This window comes from Coregonus clupeaformis, unplaced genomic scaffold, assembly GCF_020615455.1.
Source record: "Coregonus clupeaformis isolate EN_2021a unplaced genomic scaffold, ASM2061545v1 scaf0441, whole genome shotgun sequence".
Taxonomy (NCBI): Eukaryota; Metazoa; Chordata; class Actinopteri; order Salmoniformes; family Salmonidae; genus Coregonus; species Coregonus clupeaformis.
The window spans coordinates 157,501-172,500 of NW_025533896.1; the positions used below are offsets into that span (position 1 = coordinate 157,501).

General features: G+C 46.8%; 1 protein-coding gene across 1 annotated transcript in view; it reads right to left on the bottom strand.

Moving 5' to 3' along the window:
- LOC121557835 (CUB and sushi domain-containing protein 1-like) overlaps positions 1-15,000 on the bottom strand; it is a gene marked incomplete at its 5' end in the record, with an annotated part of 215,223 nt that overhangs the window by 12,621 nt on the left and 187,602 nt on the right. The window contains 7 exon segments of the mRNA XM_045215419.1: positions 2,468-2,580; positions 3,216-3,377; positions 6,022-6,087; positions 6,593-6,772; positions 10,896-11,007; positions 12,674-12,747; positions 13,380-13,553. Of these exon segments, the coding sequence (XP_045071354.1) occupies positions 2,468-2,580; positions 3,216-3,377; positions 6,022-6,087; positions 6,593-6,772; positions 10,896-11,007; positions 12,674-12,747; positions 13,380-13,553 (881 nt within the window).

Below are 15,000 nucleotides of genomic sequence, written 5' to 3' on the forward strand. Positions count from 1 at the left end.
ATTACCCTGGTGTTTTACTGTTCAGATTTACCCTGGTGTTTTACTGTTCAGATTTACCCTGGTGTTTTACTGTTCAGATTTACCCTGGTGTTTTACTGTTCAGAATTTACCCTGGTGTTTTACTGTTCAGATTTACCCTGGTGTTTTACTGTTCAGAATTACCCTGGTGTTTTACTGTTCAGATTTACCCTGGTGTTTTACTGTTCAGAATTACCCTGGTGTTTTACTGTTCAGAATTACCCTGGTGTTTTACTGTTCAGATTTACCCTGGTGTTTTACTGTTCAGATTTACCCTGGTGTTTTACTGTTCAGATTTACCCTGGTGTTTTACTGTTCAGATTTACCCTGGTGTTTTACTGTTCAGAATTACCCTGGTGTTTTACTGTTCAGATTTACCCTGGTGTTTTACTGTTCAGATTTACCCTGGTGTTTTACTGTTCAGATTTACCCTGGTGTTTTACTGTTCAGATTTACCCTGGTGTTTTACTGTTCAGATTTACCCTGGTGTTTTACTGTTCAGAATTACCCTGGTGTTTTACTGTTCAGAATTACCCTGGTGTTTTACTGTTCAGAATTACCCTGGTGTTTTACTGTTCAGATTTACCCTGGTGTTTTACTGTTCAGAATTACCCTGGTGTTTTACTGTTCAGATTTACCCTGGTGTTTTACTGTTCAGAATTACCCTGGTGTTTTACTGTTCAGATTTACCCTGGTGTTTTACTGTTCAGAATTACCCTGGTGTTTTACTGTTCAGAATTACCCTGGTGTTTTACTGTTCAGATTTACCCTGGTGTTTTACTGTTCAGAATTACCCTGGTGTTTTACTGTTCAGAATTACCCTGGTGTTTTACTGTTCAGAATTACCCTGGTGTTTTACTGTTCAGAATTACCCTGGTGTTTTACTGTTCAGAATTACCCTGGTGTTTTACTGTTCAGATTTACCCTGGTGTTTTACTGTTCAGATTTACCCTGGTGTTTTACTGTTCAGAATTACCCTGGTGTTTTACTGTTCAGAATTACCCTGGTGTTTTACTGTTCAGAATTACCCTGGTGTTTTACTGTTCAGAATTACCCTGGTGTTTTACTGTTCAGATTTACCCTGGTGTTTTACTGTTCAGATTTACCCTGGTGTTTTACTGTTCAGAATTACCCTGGTGTTTTACTGTTCAGATTTACCCTGGTGTTTTACTGTTCAGAATTACCCTGGTGTTTTACTGTTCAGATTTACCCTGGTGTTTTACTGTTCAGAATTACCCTGGTGTTTTACTGTTCAGATTTACCCTGGTGTTTTACTGTTCAGAATTACCCTGGTGTTTTACTGTTCAGATTTACCCTGGTGTTTTACTGTTCAGAATTACCCTGGTGTTTTACTGTTCAGAATTACCCTGGTGTTTTACTGTTCAGATTTACCCTGGTGTTTTACTGTTCAGAATTACCCTGGTGTTTTACTGTTCAGAATTACCCTGGTGTTTTACTGTTCAGAATTACCCTGGTGTTTTACTGTTCAGATTTACCCTGGTGTTTTACTGTTCAGAATTACCCTGGTGTTTTACTGTTCAGAATTACCCTGGTGTTTTACTGTTCAGATTTACCCTGGTGTTTTACTGTTCAGATTTACCCTGGTGTTTTACTGTTCAGAATTACCCTGGTGTTTTACTGTTCAGAATTACCCTGGTGTTTTACTGTTCAGAATTACCCTGGTGTTTTACTGTTCAGAATTACCCTGGTGTTTTACTGTTAAGATTTACCCTGGTGTTTTACTGTTCAGATTTACCCTGGTGTTTTACTGTTCAGAATTACCCTGGTGTTTTACTGTTCAGATTTACCCTGGTGTTTTACTGTTCAGAATTACCCTGGTGTTTTACTGTTCAGATTTACCCTGGTGTTTTACTGTTCAGAATTACCCTGGTGTTTTACTGTTCAGATTTACCCTGGTGTTTTACTGTTCAGATTTACCCTGGTGTTTTACTGTTCAGAATTACCCTGGTGTTTTACTGTTCAGATTTACCCTGGTGTTTTACTGTTCAGATTTACCCTGGTGTTTTACTGTTCAGAATTACCCTGGTGTTTTACTGTTCAGATTTACCCTGGTGTTTTACTGTTCAGAATTACCCTGGTGTTTTACTGTTCAGAATTACCCTGGTGTTTTACTGTTCAGAATTACCCTGGTGTTTTACTGTTCAGAATTACCCTGGTGTTTTACTGTTCAGATTTACCCTGGTGTTTTACTGTTCAGAATTACCCTGGTGTTTTACTGTTCAGAATTACCCTGGTGTTTTACTGTTCAGAATTACCCTGGTGTTTTACTGTTCAGAATTACCCTGGTGTTTTACTGTTCAGATTTACCCTGGTGTTTTACTGTTCAGATTTACCCTGGTGTTTTACTGTTCAGAATTACCCTGGTGTTTTACTGTTCAGAATTACCCTGGTGTTTTACTGTTCAGAATTACCCTGGTGTTTTACTTACATGTCCGTCGAGGGCCCAGTTGTCCATCTTGAACTTGTTGACAAAGATCTCCACAGGACCTCTGATCTGACGCACCTGCAGCAGGAGATGAGACTCCTCTCTCTTATAGGTACCTGACAGAGAGAGAGAGGGAGGGAGGGAGGGAGGGAGGGGGGAGGGGGGAGGGGGGAGGGAGGGAGGGAGGGAGGGAGAGAAGGGAGGGAGGGAGGGATAGGGAGGGAGGGAGGGAGGGAGGGAGGGAGGGAGGGAGGGAGGGAGCGAGGGAGCGAGAGAGCGATAGGGAGGGAGGGAGGGAGGGGAGGGTGGGAGGGAGATAGGGAGGGAGGGAGGGAGGGAGATAGGGAGGGAGGGAGGGAGGGAGGGAGGAGGGAGGGAGGGAGATAGGGAGGGAGGGAGATAGGGAGGGAGGGAGGGAGGGAGGGAGGGAGGGAGGGAGGGAGGGAGGGAGATAGGGTGGGAGATAGGGGTGGGAGCGAGGGAGGGAGGGAGGGAGGGAGGGAGGGAGGGAGGGTGGGAGATAGGGTGGGAGCGAGGGAGGGAGGGAGGGAGGGAGGGAGGGAGGGAGATAGGGTGGGAGATAGGGTGGGAGCGAGGGAGGGAGGGAGGGATGGAGACTGGTTAAGTACATAGAAATTGTATAATTTGGACCCCATTTGTTCTATCCCCTATATAGTGAATAATCCATATCAATCCAAAAATGTGGTTTATGTTTTCACAGTTAAAGAACCTAATGTCACAACAGACTCACCAGCCAGTTTGAGTTCCACCCCACTGTGGTCGATGAGTGTTCCATTAACTCGGTTGTTGAAGGGTTCATAGGAGGTGATGCTCAGCATGGCTGGCTGCTTCTTCCCCAGGTACTCATAAGATCCTCTCCACAGGCTGTTTTTAGCAAACACACCAACCGGAACTGTGGAGGGGAGGGACGGAGGGAGGGAGGGAGGGGAGAGAAAGAGGGATTAAATGGAGACAAAATCAATAGTTAAAACTCAGTTTCAGTATTTTACTTCATCATTTCCAAAGGAACAGAATCAGTCCATTTAGGAAAGTGAAAACTGTCACATTTCACAAGTAGCAAAAGGCAAGAGATTGTCAATATCTAAAACTTCAACAAACTTAGTTGGAAGTAACTTTGTCATTGGTGGATATACAAACTCTTAGCTTTCAGACAAACTTTAGACAAAATATTTGTTTGTATTTCAAGCCAGAACAGCCTATAGGGACAGAATCATGTTTCTGTGGCGCGAGGCAGTTTGACAGGATGCTAGTCTGTTCCAGGGCCTGTTTCTGTAGCTTTAGACAGTTTGACAGGATGCTAGTTTGTCCCAGGTCCTGTTTCTGTAGCTTTAGACAGTTTCACAGGATGCTAGTCTGTCCCAGGGCCTGTTTGTGTAGCTTTAGACAGTTTGACAGGATGCTAGTCTGTCCCAGGGCCTGTTTCTGTAGTCCCAGGGCCTGCTTCTGTAGCTTTAGACAGTTTGACAGGATGCTAGTCTGTCCCAGGGCCTGTTTCTGTAGCTTTAGACAGTTTGACAGGATGCTAGTTTGTCCCAGGGCCTGTTTCTGTAGCTTTAGACAGTTTGACAGGATGCTAGTCTGTCCCAGGGTCTGTTTCTGTAGCTTTAGACAGGATGCTAGTCTGTCCCAGGGCCTGTTTCTGTAGCTTTAGACAGTTTGACAGGATGCTAGTCTGTCCCAGGGCCTGTTTCTGTCGCTTTAGACAGTTTGACAGGATGCTAGTCTGTCCCAGGGCCTGTTTCTGTAGATTTAGACAGTTTGACAGGATGCTAGTCTGTCCCAGGGCCTGTTTCTGTAGCTTTAGACAGGATGCTAGTCTGTCCTGTTTCTGTAGCTTTAGACAGGATGCTAGTCTGTCCCAGGTCCTGTTTCTGTAGCTTTAGACAGTTTGACAGGATGCTAGTCTGTCCCAGGGCCTGTTTCTGTAGCTTTAGACAGTTTGACAGGATGCTAGTCTGTCCCAGGGCCTGTTTCTGTAGCTTTAGACAGTTTGACAGGATGCTAATGTGTCCCAGGGCCTGTTTCTGTAGCTTTAGACAGTTTGACAGGATGCTAGTCTGTCCCAGGGCCTGTTTCTGTAGCTTTAGACAGTTAGACAGGATGCTAGTCTGTCCCAGGGCCTGTTTGTGTAGCTTTAGACAGTTTGACAGGATGCTAGTCTGTCCCAGGGCCTGTTTCTGTAGCTTTAGACAGGATGCTAGTCTGTCCTGTTTCTGTAGCTTTAGACAGGATGCTAGTCTAGACAGTTTGACAGGATGCTAGTCTGTCCCATGGCCTGTTTCTGTAGCTTTAGACAGGATGCTAGTCTGTCCTGTTTCTGTAGCTTTAGACAGGATGCTAGTCTGTCCCAGGTCCTGTTTCTGTAGCTTTAGACAGTTTGACAGGATGCTAGTCTGTCCCAGGGCCTGTTTCTGTAGCTTTAGACAGTTTGACAGGATGCTAGTCTGTCCCAGGGCCTGTTTCTGTAGCTTTAGACAGTTTGACAGGATGCTAGTGTGTCCCAGGTCCTGTTTCTGTAGCTTTAGACAGTTTGACAGGATGCTAGTCTGTCCCAGGGCCTGTTTCTGTAGCTTTAGACAGTTTGACAGGATGCTAGTCTGTCCCAGGGCCTGTTTCTGTAGCTTTAGACAGTTTGACAGGATGCTAGTCTGTCCCAGGGCCTGTTTCTGTAGCTTTAGACAGTTTGACAGGATGCTAGTCTGTCCCAGGGCCTGTTTCTGTAGCTTTAGACAGTTTGACAGGATGCTAGTCTGTCCCAGGGCCTGTTTCTGTAGCGCGGGGTAGTTTGACAGGACGCTAGTCTGTCAAATTAAATTAAATTTCATTTGCCACATGCGCCAAATACAACAGGTGTAGACGTTACAGTGAAATGCTTACTTACAAGCCATTAGCCAACAATGCAGTTTTTAAGAAAATTAAAAAAAGTGTTGAGTAAAAAAAGCAAATAATTAAAGAGCAGGAAAATAAAATAACAGTAGGGAGGCTATATACAGGGGGGTACTGGTACAGAGTCAATGTGAAATAACAGTAGGGAGGCTATATACAGGGGGGTACCGGTACAGAGTCAATGTGTAATAACAGTAGGGAGGCTATATACAGGGGGTACCGGTGCAGAGTCAATGTGTAATAACAGTAGGGAGGCTATACAAGGGGTACCGGTACAGAGTCAATGTGAAATAACAGTAGGGAGGCTATATACAGGGGGGTACTGGTACAGAGTCAATGTGAAATAACAGTAGGGAGGCTATATACAGGGGGTACCGGTACAGAGTCAATGTGTAATAACAGTAGGAAGGATATATACAGGGGGTACCGGTACAGAGTCAATGTGCGGGGGCACCGGTTAGTCCCAGGGGCCTGTTTCTGTAGCGCGGGGCAGTTGGTTAGGATTCTAGTCTGTCCCAGGGTCTTTGGAGACATGTTGATTTGTTATTGTTGTCTTGTAACAAGTTGTAGTGTATTTACCAGACAGAAAGAGTATTTCTGTATTTCTAGCCTTTCATTTCTTACTGCCTGTCTTATTGTAGATTAGTTACCTGGTAGTTGGGGGTTGGGCGGCTCCTGGACGGTCCCCACTGTCTTCCCACTGGGACGGATATCAGCTGAAACAACAGCAACAACAGGAAGTCATCATTAGCACTTCCTGTTTGACTGACTCCCTCTCTCCCCAGACATAATTCCCTGGTACCCTGAGCGAGGGTCGCTGCTAGTGACAGGAAGCACAGGACACACTCACGCACGCACACACACACACACACACACACACCTGCAGCGACAGGAAAGGACATGATCTGAGTCACGCTGACAAACAGCCTGGGCAGGGCGAACTGTAAATCAACCCTGTGTTTGTGTGTGTGTGTGTGTATTTGTGTGTGTGTGTGTGTGTGTGTATGTGTGTGTGTGTGTGTGTGTGTGTATGTGTGTGTGTGTATGTGTGTGTGTGTGTGTGTGTATGATGTATGTGTGTGTGTGTGTGTGTATGTGTGTGTGTGTGTGTGTGTGTGTGTGTGTGTGTGTGTGTGTGTGTGTGTGTGTGTGTGTGTGTGTGTGTGTGTGTGTGTGTGTGTGTGTGTGTATGTGTACTGTCCACGTGTGTGTTGCCCGTACCAGCACAGACAGGTTGCTTCCCGGTCCAGCTCCCATCGGCCCGGCAGGTCCTGTGTTCTGACCCCCCAGCCAGGTAAAATCCTGGTTGACAGGTGTAGATCAGGGTGTACCCCAGAGATGGCAGCTCTATGGCCGACACATCCGCCTGGCTGGGCAACTCTGGCTGGCTACAGTGGTGGGCTGGTGAGATGGGGAGAGAGGGAGGGGGAAGGGGGAGAGAGAGAGGGAGTGTGGGGGAGGGTGGAGAGGGAGGGAGGGTGGAGAGGGAGAGGGAGGGAGGGTGGAGAGGGAGTGGGAGGGAGGGTGGAGAGGGAGGGAGGGTGGAGAGGGAGAGGGAGGGAGGGTGGAGAGGGAGTGGGAGGGAGGGTGGAGAGGGAGATGGAGGGACGGTGGAGAGGGAGAGGGGGAGGGAGGGAGGGAAGGTGGGGGGATAGAGAGAGAGGAGGGAGGGGTAGAGAGGGAGGGGGAGGGAGGGTGGAGAGGGAGAGAGGGTGGAGCGGGTGAAAGGAGGAGAGGGAGAGAGAGAGAGGAGAGAGGGAGAACAGTCAGATGGATTTAGAAGACAGGGAGGAGAGATGGAGAGAGAACAGTCAGATGGATTTAGAAGACAGGGAGGAGAGATGGAGGTAGAACAGTCAGATGGATTTAGAAGACAGGGAGGAGAGATGGAGGGAGAACAGTCAGATGGATTTAGAAGACAGGGAGGAGAGATGGAGGGAGAACAGTCAGATGAATTTAGAAGACAGGGAGGAGAGATGGAGGGAGAACAGTCAGATGGATTTAGAGGACAGGGAGGAGAGATGGAGGGAGAACAGTCAGATGGATATAGTAGACAGGGAGGAGAGATGGAGGGAGAACAGTCAGATGGATTTAGAAGACAGGGAGGAGAGATGGAGGGAGAACAGTCAGATGGATTTAGAAGACAGGGAGGAGAGATGGAGGGAGAACAGTCAGATGGATTTAGAAGACAGGGAGGAGAGATGGAGGGAGAACAGTCAGATGGATTTAGAAGACAGGGAGGAGAGATGGAGGGAGAACAGTCAGATGGATTTAGAAGACAGGGAGGAGAGATGGAGGGAGAACAGTCAGATGAATTTAGAAGACAGGGATGAGAGATGGAGGGAGAACAGTCAGATGGATTTAGAAGACAGGGAGGAGAGATGGAGGGAGAACAGTCAGATGGATTTAGAAGACAGGGAGGAGAGATGGAGGGAGAACAGTCAGATGGATTTAGAAGACAGGGAGGAGAGATTGAGGGAGAACAGTCAGATGGATTTAGAAGACAGGGAGGAGAGATGGAGGGAGAACAGTCAGATGGATTTAGAAGACAGGGAGGAGAGATGGAGGGAGAACAGTCAGATGGATTTAGTAGACAGGGAGGAGAGATGGAGGGAGAACAGTCAGATGGATTTAGAAGACAGGGAGGAGAGATGGAGGGAGAACAGTTGATGGATTTAGAAGACAGGGAGGAGAGATGGAGGGAGAACAGTCAGATGGATTTAGAAGACAGGGAGGAGAGATGGAGGGAGAACAGTCAGATGGATTTAGAAGACAGGGAGGAGAGATGGAGGGAGAACAGTCAGATGGATTTAGAAGACAGGGAGGAGAGATGGAGGGAGAACAGTCAGATGGATTTAGAAGACAGGGAGGAGAGATGGAGGGAGAACAGTCAGATGGATTTAGAAGACAGGGAGGAGAGATGGAGGGAGAACAGTCAGATGGATTTAGTAGACAGGGAGGAGAGATGGAGGGAGAACAGTCAGATGGATTTAGAAGACAGGGAGGAGAGATGGAGGAAGAACAGTCAGATGGATTTAGAAGACAGGGAGGAGAGATGGAGGGAGAACAGTCAGATGGATTTAGAAGACAGGGAGGAGAGATGGAGGGAGAACAGTCAGATGGATTTAGAAGACAGGGAGGAGAGATGGAGGGAGAACAGTCAGATGGATTTAGTAGACAGGGAGGAGAGATGGAGGGAGAACAGTCAGATGGATTTAGAAGACAGGGAGGAGAGATGGAGGAAGAACAGTCAGATGGATTTAGTAGACAGGGAGGAGAGATGGAGGGAGAACAGTCAGATGGATTTAGTAGACAGGGAGGAGAGATGGAGGGAGAACAGTCAGATGGATTTAGAAGACAGGGAGGAGAGATGGAGGGAGAACAGTCAGATGGATTTAGAAGACAGGGAGGAGAGATGGAGGGAGAACAGTCAGATGGATTTAGAAGACAGGGAGGAGAGATGGAGGGAGAACAGTCAGATGGATTTAGAAGACTAGCGCTAAATGTAATGTTCCAGACAGAAAAAAACCAAAGGGAGGCTTAGAGACAGTGATAAACAATACTTAGTGTTAATAATCTGTCTCTACATTCAGGGTGCACATTAGTGTTAATAATCTGTCTCTACATCCAGGGTGCACATTAGTGTTAATAATCTGTCTCTACATCCAGGGTGCACATTAGTGTTAATACTCTGTCTCTACATCCAGGGTGCACATTAGTGTTAATAATCTGTCTCTACATCCAGGGTGCACATTAGTGTTAATACTCTGTCTCTACATCCAGGGTGCACATTAGTGTTAATACTCTGTCTCTACATCCAGGGTGCACATTAGTGTTAATAATCTGTCTCTACATCCAGGGTGCACATTAGTGTTAATACTCTGTCTCTACATCCAGGGTGCACATTAGTGTTAATAATATGTCTCTACATCCAGGGTGCACATTAGTGTTAATACTCTGTCTCTACATCCAGGGTGCACATTAGTGTTAATAATCTGTCTCTACATCCAGGGTGCACATTAGTGTTAATACTCTGTCTCTACATCCAGGGTGCACATTAGTGTTAATAATCTGTCTCTACATCCAGGGTGCACATTAGTGTTAATAATCTGTCTCTACATCCAGGGTGCACATTAGTGTTAATAATCTGTCTCTACATCCAGGGTGCACATTAGTGTTAATACTCTGTCTCTACATCCAGGGTAGACATTAGTGTTAATAATCTGTCTCTACATCCAGGGTGCACATTAGTGTTAATAATCGGTCTCTACATCCAGGGTGCACATTAGTGTTAATAATCTGTCTCTACATCCAGGGTGCACATTAGTGTTAATAATCTGTCTCTACATCCAGGGTGCACATTAGTGTTAATAATCTGTCTCTACATCCAGGGTGCACATTAGTGTTAATACTCTGTCTCTACATCCAGGGTGCACATTAGTGTTAATAATCTGTCTCTACATCCAGGGTGCACATTAGTGTTAATACTCTGTCTCTACATCCAGGGTGCACATTAGTGTTAATACTCTGTCTCTACATCCAGGGTGCACATTAGTGTTAATAATCTGTCTCTACATCCAGGGTGCACATTAGTGTTAATACTCTGTCTCTACATCCAGGGTGCACATTAGTGTTAATAATATGTCTCTACATCCAGGGTGCACATTAGTGTTAATACTCTGTCTCTACATCCAGGGTGCACATTAGTGTTAATAATCTGTCTCTACATCCAGGGTGCACATTAGTGTTAATACTCTGTCTCTACATCCAGGGTGCACATTAGTGTTAATAATCTGTCTCTACATCCAGGGTGCACATTAGTGTTAATAATCTGTCTCTACATCCAGGGTGCACATTAGTGTTAATACTCTGTCTCTACATCCAGGGTGCACGTTAGTGTTAATAATCTGTCTCTACATCCAGGGTGCACATTAGTGTTAATAATCTGTCTCTACATCCAGGGTGCACATTAGTGTTAATAATCTGTCTCTACATCCAGGGTGCACATTAGTGTTAATAATCTGTCTCTACATCCAGGGTGCACATTAGTGTTAATACTCTGTCTCTACATCCAGGGTAGACATTAGTGTTAATAATCTGTCTCTACATCCAGGGTGCACATTAGTGTTAATAATCGGTCTCTACATCCAGGGTGCACATTAGTGTTAATACTCTGTCTCTACATCCAGGGTGCACATTAGTGTTAATACTCTGTCTCTACATCCAGGGTGCACATTAGGGGAGGTCCTTTACACTCTGGTTGGAAGCCGCTCTGTCTGTGTGTCTGTGTGTGTGTGTGTGTGTGTCTGTGTGTGTGTGTGAGTGTGAGTGTGAGTGTGAGTGTGAGTGTGAGTGTGAGTGTGAGTGTGTGTGTGTGTGTGTGTGTGTGTGTGTGTGTGTGTGTGTGTGTGTGTGTGTGTGTGTGTGTGTGTGTGTGTGTGTGTGTGTGTGTGTGTGTGTGTGTGTGTGTGTGTGTGTGTGTGTGTGTGTGTGTGTCTGTGTCTGTGTGTGTGTGTACACTAACCTATACACTCTGGTTGGAAGCCGCTCCAGGTGAGGTTGGGTAGACAGGTGCGTGTTACAGAGCCTTGGAGCAGGTAACCCTTCCTACAGCTGAACAATACAGTACTGCTGATCTGTAGGGTGGACACACACGTCAGGGTTAGACACACACGTCAGGGTTAGATACACACGTCAGGGTTAGATACACACGTTAGGGTTAGATACACACGTCAGGGTTAGGGTTAGATATACACGTCAGGGTTAGATACACACGTCAGGGTTAGGGTTAGATATACACGTCAGGGTTAGATACACACGTCAGGGTTAGGGTTAGATACACACGTCAGGGTTAGATACACCGCGGGTTAGATATACACGTCAGGGTTAGACACACACGGTTAGGGTTAGATATACACGTCAGGGTTAGATACACACGTCAGGGTTAGGGTTAGATACACACGTCAGGGTTAGGGTTAGATACACACGTCAGGGTTAGATATACACGTCAGGGTTAGATACACACGTCAGGGTTAGGGTTAGATACACACGTCAGGGTTAGGGTTAGATATACACGTCAGGGTTAGACACACACGTTAGGGTTAGATATACACGTCAGGGTTAGATACACACGTCAGGGTTAGGGTTAGATACACACGTCAGGGTTAGGGTTAGATATACACGTCAGGGTTAGATACACACGTCAGGGTTAGATACACACGTCAGGGTTAGGGTTAGATACACACGTCAGGGTTAGATACACACGTCAGGGTTAGATACACACGTCAGGGTTAGATACACACGTCAGGGTTAGACACACACGTCAGGGTTAGACACACACGTTAGGGTTAGATACACACGTCAGGGTTAGGGTTAGATACACACGTCAGGGTTAGATACACACGTCAGGGTTAGATACACACGTCAGGGTTAGATACACACGTCAGGGTTAGATACACACGTCAGGGTTAGATACACACGTCAGGGTTAGATACACACGTCAGGGTTAGATATACACGTCAGGGTTAGATACACACGTCAGGGTTTCCCACACATCCCCACAGTATTGTAACCTGGTAGCCTGCATTCCCACACATCCCCACAGTATTGTAACCTGGTAGCCTGCATTCCCACACATCCCCACAGTATTGTAACCTGGTAGCCTGCATTCCCACCACACATCCCCACAGTATTGTAACCTGGTAGCCTGCATTCCCACACATCCCCACAGTATTGTAACCTGGTAGCCTGCATTCCCACCACACATCCCCACAGTATTGTAACCTGGTAGCCTGCATTCCCACCACACATCCCCACAGTATTGTAACCTGGTAGCCTGCATTCCCACCACACATCCCCACAGTATTGTAACCTGGTAGCCTGCATTCCCACCACACATCCCCACAGTACTGTAACCTGGTAGCCTGCATTCCCACCACACATCCCCACAGTATTGTAACCTGGTAGCCTGCATTCCCACCACACATCCCCACAGTATTGTAACCTGGTAGCCTGCATTCCCACCACACATCCCCACAGTATTGTAACCTGGTAGCCTGCATTCCCACACATCCCCACAGTATTGTAACCTGGTAGCCTGCATTCCCACCACACATCCCCACAGTATTGTAACCTGGTAGCCTGCATTCCCACCACACATCCCCACAGTATTGTAACCTGGTAGCCTGCATTCCCACACATCCCCACAGTATTGTAACCTGGTAGCCTGCATTCCCACACATCCCCACAGTATTGTAACCTGGTAGCCTGCATTCCCACCACACATCCCCACAGTATTGTAACCTGGTAGCCTTGGGTGTTGTTCTGGTTTCCAAACAGGGGGGTTCCAGGGTCTCCACAGGTGGTGTGACTGGGATCTGAAACATAGACAGAGGAGGCCCCCGGTGCATCAATAAGGGATCATAGCTTTCACCTGGATTCACCCGGTCAGTCTAAGTCATGGAAAGACCAGGTGTTTGTCCACTCAGTGGATATTTACAGAGTTTGACCAACTTTAGAATGTTGAATATTGTTCTTATTCTAGACATTCCGTTAAATAACGTTATTTAAATATTCAGCGTGTTATGTTGTTGGGGTTCTAACATTCCTGCAATACCATTTAGGGTCATCATGTAAATGCATCATAATGTAGAAACCCAACTCTCTGAATACAGTACATGTCTCTGGTATGGGATGGCTGAGTGCCTGGTCTGAGTTGGTTCCTGATAGCTAGAAGGACCCATTCTTACCAATGCAGGATGGCTGAGTGCCTGGTCTGAGTTGGTTCCTGATAGCTAGAAGGACCCATTCTTACCTATGCAGGATGGCTGAGTGCCTGGTCTGAGTTGGTTCCTGATAGCTAGTAGGACCCATTCTTACCAATGCAGGATGGCTGAGTGCCTGGTCTGAGTTGGTTCCTGATAGCTAGTAGGACCCATTCTTACCAATGCAGGATGGCTGAGTGCCTGGTCTGAGTTGGTTCCTGATAGCTAGTAGGACCCATTCTTACCTATGCAGGATGGCTGAGTGCCGCTCCACATGCCATCATACTGACAGTATCGTCTGGCTGAGCCCACCAACACCAAAGGAGGAGAGCAGGAGAAGGAGACAGAGGAGAGGTAGGTGAACCCACGGTCCTCCCTTTTCCCCTGGGCCGGGACACCTGGGTCTCCACAGAACACAGCTAGAGGTGGAGGGTGGGGGGAGAGAGGGGAGAGGGGAGAGGGGAGAGGAGGAGGGTGGGGGGAAAGAGAGAAGCTATGGAAGATGTGCTATTTACATTTTAGTCATTTAGCAGACGCTCTTATCCAGAGCGACTTACAGTTAGTGAGTGTATACATTTTCATACTACCCCCCCTGTGGGAAACGAACCCACAACCCTGGCGTTGCAAGCGCCATGCTCTACCAACTGAGCTACAGGGGCTATCATTTGATAAGATTTTAAAAAATCTACGCATTTGAGTACTGTGTCTTCAATATGAAACCAATGTGTCTGCAATATGAAACCAATGTGTCTGCAATATGAAACCAATGTGTCTGCAATGTGAAACCAATGTGTCTGCAATGTGAAACCAATGTGTCTGCAATATGAAACCAATGTGTCTGCAATGTGAAACCAATGTGTCTGCAATATGAAACCAATGTGTCTGCAATATGAAACCAATGTGTCTGCAATATGAAACCAATGTGTCTGCAATATGAAACCAATGTGTCTGCAATATGAAACCAATGTGTCTGCAATGTGGCTATGGAATGTGTCATATGGCAGCTTCAACTACCTATACATCATTGGAGGCTCCTCAGAGAAGGAAAGGGAGGACCATCCTCAGTGAATTTCATAAAAATTATCATTTTTAGATAAAACTATACTAAACATAATCGCGTCATCAAATAATTGATTAAAACACAATATTTTGCAAAGAAGGTCTACAGTAGCCTCAACAGCACTCTGTAGGGTAGCAACATGGTGTAGCCGGAGGACAGCTAGTTTCCATCCTCCTCTGGGTACATTGATGTCACGATCGTCGGTGAGAGAGGAGGACCAAGGCGCAGCGTTGAAGGCGAACATATTTATTTATAGAATGATCACACGATCAAAACAACAAAACGATGACGTGACAGTCAATGGTAAACACAAACCAAATACGAACAAGAAACCACAATGAATGAGTGCCAAACGGCTACCTAAGTATGACTCCCAATCAGAGACAACGAGCTACAGCCGTCTCTGATTGGGAGCCACCCTGGTCAACATTGATCTACAAAACCAGAAAGTGAAACCTAGAACACACATAGACTATACACACCCTGGCTCAACATATTAGAGTCCCCAGAGCCAGGGCGTGACAGTACCCCCCCCTAAAGGCGCGGACTCCGACCGCGCCCACCAAACACCACAGGGGAGGGACCGGGTGGGCACTCCGCTTAGGCGGCGGATCCGGTTCCGGGCCTGATCCCCGCTCCCTCTCCAACCCCCCAAAGTACCCCTGGTCCGGTCTGGCCCCGCTGGCCGGAGCTGGACTGCACACTGGTGGAGCGGATTGCTCTACCTCTGGCGTGAAGCATCTGACCGGTGCCGGACCAGCCACCGGTGGAACAGGCACGGGACGTGCCGGACTGACAACGCACAC